General features: G+C 42.6%; 1 protein-coding gene across 1 annotated transcript in view; it reads left to right on the top strand.

The window, feature by feature from the left end:
- Window positions 1–4,542, top strand: part of dnajc1 (DnaJ (Hsp40) homolog, subfamily C, member 1) — a gene marked incomplete at its 5' end in the record, with an annotated part of 12,855 nt that overhangs the window by 2,858 nt on the left and 5,455 nt on the right. The window contains 6 exon segments of the mRNA XM_014032729.1: window positions 852–1,017; window positions 1,094–1,182; window positions 1,257–1,350; window positions 2,002–2,086; window positions 2,164–2,327; window positions 2,467–2,586. Coding sequence (XP_013888183.1) covers window positions 852–1,017; window positions 1,094–1,182; window positions 1,257–1,350; window positions 2,002–2,086; window positions 2,164–2,327; window positions 2,467–2,586 — 718 coding nt within the window.

The raw sequence follows: 4,542 nt of genomic DNA, 5'->3' as shown, positions 1-4,542 counted from the left end.
GAACATTCATGAGGTACTTTACATTGACTGTTTATGGTTGAGTGTGGGCGTGTAGAGGGTAGAACCTGAGGAGGACCTCGTTCACAAACTCTGACGTGTGGCTGTGATTTATAAAGGACAGATGTAGAAAAATGCGTACGTACGGTTTTATAAATCTGAATTTTTTTTGGCGTACACCATTTCTGCCTTTTGGCCGTACGTCCACTTTTAGTATGGTTTCCACGCAATCCTTTATAAATGAGACCCCTGGTGCTTCAGTATATTCAGGTAGTCAGCTGACCTCATTCTTTGAGCTGAACCTAGACCTGACCACCTGCAGCAACCTTATGGTAAATGAACTGTACTTACCAAGCACCTTTCTATCCAACCAGGAACCTGAAAGCTCTTCACACAACTATCTGGTTCTTCATTTATCCATTCACACAGCATTTTATTAGGTCTCTACAAAGCTTTCATGTACAAATCAGTGCTAATCACATTCATACACTGATGGGACACACATCAGGGGCATTGGGGGTGAAGTGTTTTGCCAAAGGACACAACAACTGAGACAGTTGGAAGGGGGTATCGAACCGGCAACCTTCCGGTTCCAGGATGACTCTTCAAACCACACTGCCACAGCCGCCTACCATAGACCTTAGTTAAATCCAGGTGGACACCTGTTGTTTTGGCCAGGCAGTGTATTACAATAAACATTTTAGAGTAGACTGTTCCCTTTATCCAATCAGAGTCAAACACATTCTCGTCATCCAATCAGGACAGAGAATGGTCTTGTCAGCCAATTGAAGCTGTGGGATTTCCCATCATTCAATCAGGGTGAGTCCTGAAGCTGAACAGGTGTGTGGTTGCAGGTATGATGACATCCTGGAGAATGGGCTTCCTGATTGGCGGCAGCCAGTCTTTTACTACAGACGAGTGAGGAAGATGAGCAATGCTGAGCTTGGCTTCCTTCTCTTCCTCATCCTCACTGTAGGACACTATGCTGTCATCTGGTCTATCTACTTGGAAAAGCAGCTGGTGAGTTAACCACTTAGAGCACAGAGCAGCCATACGCATCACAGCGTGTCATGTGACCTGAGCTCCATGTTTCCAGGACGAGTTGCTGAGTAAGAAGAAAAAAGAGAAGAAGAAGAAGTTGAGCTCCAGACCTGCAGAGGAACTCAAGTGGACTGGTTCTGACAGGTTAGCGTTTGACATCACCACTGCTTGACTTCCTGTTTATTACTCTGTTTGTTATTGTTTGGTTGTTATTTCAGGAACCAGGAACGACCTCACTGGCAAGACATCCTTCCTCTGAAGCTCAGCATCTGGCTTTACTTGTCCATCAAAAGCCTGCCTCAGACACTCCAGGTGGGCCCTCATCCCAGTTAGCACCTTTAGTTTATATGACGTTGACTGTTCTGCTAACAGCATATTGACAACACTGTCAATGTTCTTGCTATCATGCCGATGATAAGTGGACTCTATTTATATAGCACATTCTATCAAACAGGATACTCAAAGTGCTTTACACTACAACCTGTGTCCTCATTTACCCATTCACACAGCACTCTGTTGGATCTCAATGCAAAGCTCATACTGGTGAATCAGTCTACAGAGACTAATCACTGCTTTAAATCACATCCATTCATGGTTAGTGGGGGTTCACTGCCTTGCCCAGGGACACTTCGACATGTGACAGAATAGCGGGAAATCAAACTGCACACCCTCACATTAGAGGAACAACTCCCCTAACCACTCTACCACAGCCGTAAAAAGCTGCCATCTCAGTTGATGTTCTTGGTATCATGTCACTGGTTCTTGTCTCAGTTGATGTTCTTGGTATCATGTCAATGGTTCTTTTCTCAGTTGATGTTCTTGGTATCATGTCACTGGTTCTTGTCTCAGTTGATGTTCTTGGTATCATGTCACTGGTTCTTGTCTCAGTTGATGTTCTTGGTATCATGTCACTGGTTCTTGTCTTAGTTGATGTTCTTGGTGTCATATTGTTCTGTCTTGCAGGAGGTGAAGCAGTATTATGAGGACTACCAACAGATTAAGCAGCAGCAGAAAGATGAGGCGGAAGCTGAACATGAAGCTGCTACCAGTAAAAACGTTACCAGTTCTTTCATATCTTTTTTATCTAACAGAAACAATAACCCAACAGTTTGATTCCAACTGCAGGAGAGAAAAGACCAAAGGTCAAGAAACCCAAACAGGACTTTCCAGTTTACCAAGCCTCTTCAGAAACTCAGAACTACCAGAAGTATGAGACGACCACGTCTATTGAAGACATTGAAGACCAGATGGATGATTGGCTGCAAGATCGCAAAGCTGCCAAGAGGAAGGTGTGATCTTGTTTGTCTTTGATCTGAACTCAGTTTGTCTTCAGCCTGTCCACTGTTAGTCTTCCCTCTGTCCTCAGTCTGTCCTTCCTGTCAGTCCTCTGTCTGTCTTGTTGTCATCAGACTGTGTTTTTGTCTTCAGGCTACTGACTGGACGGAGGACGATCTAAGTGTCCTGAGCAGGTTGATGGTTAAATTCCCTGGAGGGTCTCCAGGTCGGTGGGAGAAGATTGCTCATGAAATGGGGCGCTCAGTTTCTGATGTGAGTTGGTTTTAAATGTTCTTGTTTATTTAGTTTTTACTTTATTTTAATTGAACTTTTTTTTATTTTCAATCAAATACAAGTTAATATTAAAACAAATAAAGCAAATGACTGCAGGATAAATAAGACTTAACTTGTAAAACTTGTAAATTAACTTGTAAAACATATGAAAAAACTATCAGATATATGTACAAAAATGGAAGAAAGAAAGAAAAAAAATCAACAAAGATAACCTTTCTGTGGAAATTTGGTTGGTGTTTATGGGGGTTAAGATTAGTATTCAGTATTGAGTGTAATGGGTTTAATTACAGATAAACTGTTTCCATTTTTTCCAATATTGTTCACATTTTGCTGAGGAATATCTGAGGGAAAAAGTCAGTCTCTCCATAATTTAAAGTTCCTGTGTTATGTCCATCCACTCCAGAACTGTAGGTGAATCCTCTCTTAACTGTTTTCTTATTATTGCCTTTTTGCTGGCTGTTTGTAGTGTTTGTAACAGGTATCTGTCTCGTTTCCTCAGGCCAGTTGGGCTGTTGCCCCGCTCTTCCAGCTGTAGTCCAGTGATCTGTTTAGTGATCTTCTTCACTTCTGTCCAGTAGGGGGAGATCTTATATATATGTTTGTCTGAAACCAAATATATTCTATTTTTCATGTTCTTCACGAGAAAGAAGAGTTTCCTGCCAAAAAATTACATCCAGCTTTTCACGTTTCAGTTTAGCTGTGATTTAACTTTTTTAATGGGATTGTGCAGACTGTTCAGATTAAGGGTCATGAAATTATAGTTTTGTCTCTTCATTGGTTCTTTAAGAAGATAGAGGTTTTCACAGAGTTTAAAATCAACCAACTTGTTGGTTTGAACATAGAATGTTGATTTTAACAATAATGAACAATAAAAACAATGTAAACATGAACAACAGAACACAGGTGACCTCCATTTCTGAAGTGCAATACTCACTTCAAAGTTGTGAGGGGGTTCGTTGAACTCAAAGCAGCCCCTCACAGTGCAGACCTGAGTCTCGGTCCTGAGTCTGATCAACCAGAGCAGCACACATTAAGGTAAAGATCAAGCAGTTTTCAGGTCATAGTTCCAGTGTGAGAAGAGGATACCCAGTATATTAGTGATAATAAGTGGCTGGGTCTCTGCTCTCGTTGAAATTCCTCTAATTCTTCCTGAATGTGTTTCAGTCTTGCTCCTCTGTTGTGGTGTGTTGTACCTGCACTTTCCCAGCTGGTTGTGTGGTTATCTTCTCCGTGGGCTTTGTCACAGGGGTCAGAGTTCTGTGTCGATCCCTCCTCGTTGACTTAGGTCTGCTGCAGCCTCCTGTGCATCTTTGTAGATCACTGTTCCTGTGCTAAGCTGGACATGAAGCCCAGGCGGTGAAGTGTCTGGAATCAGATGTTGTTTTCTTTCAGCGCTCTTCTAATGGGGATGTAGGCCTTTCTCTTTGTCAGCGTATCATTGAGGTAGTCTTGTTCAACGTTAACGTGTTTCCCATGTACAGAATGTTCTTTTTTGTCCAGCAGATCGAAGTACAAGTTCTTTTGTTTTAAGCTCAAGGAAAGATCTCACTGTGGATCTGGGGGCAGACTCTTGTGGAGGATTGGGGTTGAGAGAGTGATGCATCTTACGTTCACACTGCAGGCAAATCCGAATTTTTTATGACAGTCTGAACGAGACAAATCCCTTTTTTTCAAATCCGACCCAGGCCGTTTCAGTATGTGGTTTTAAATCGGATACGTATCAGGGGTCGGATTTACAAAACTGGCGTACGCACAATTTGAGCCCAGAAACCTGCGTACGCCACTTTGTACACCAAGGTTGTGATTTATAAAATCCTAACGATGTGAAAATGTGCCTCACAGATCTGACCCTCACAGCTCTGACCCTCAGAGGTCTGACCCTCACAGCTCTGACCCTCAGAGGTCTGACCCTCACAGGTCTGACCCTCACAGCTC

The sequence above is a fragment of the Austrofundulus limnaeus genome, unplaced genomic scaffold (assembly GCF_001266775.1).
Source record: "Austrofundulus limnaeus strain Quisiro unplaced genomic scaffold, Austrofundulus_limnaeus-1.0 Scaffold1522, whole genome shotgun sequence".
Taxonomy (NCBI): Eukaryota; Metazoa; Chordata; class Actinopteri; order Cyprinodontiformes; family Rivulidae; genus Austrofundulus; species Austrofundulus limnaeus.
Note: the sequence above shows the minus strand (reverse complement) of the source record. Positions and strands in the feature narration are given on the sequence as shown.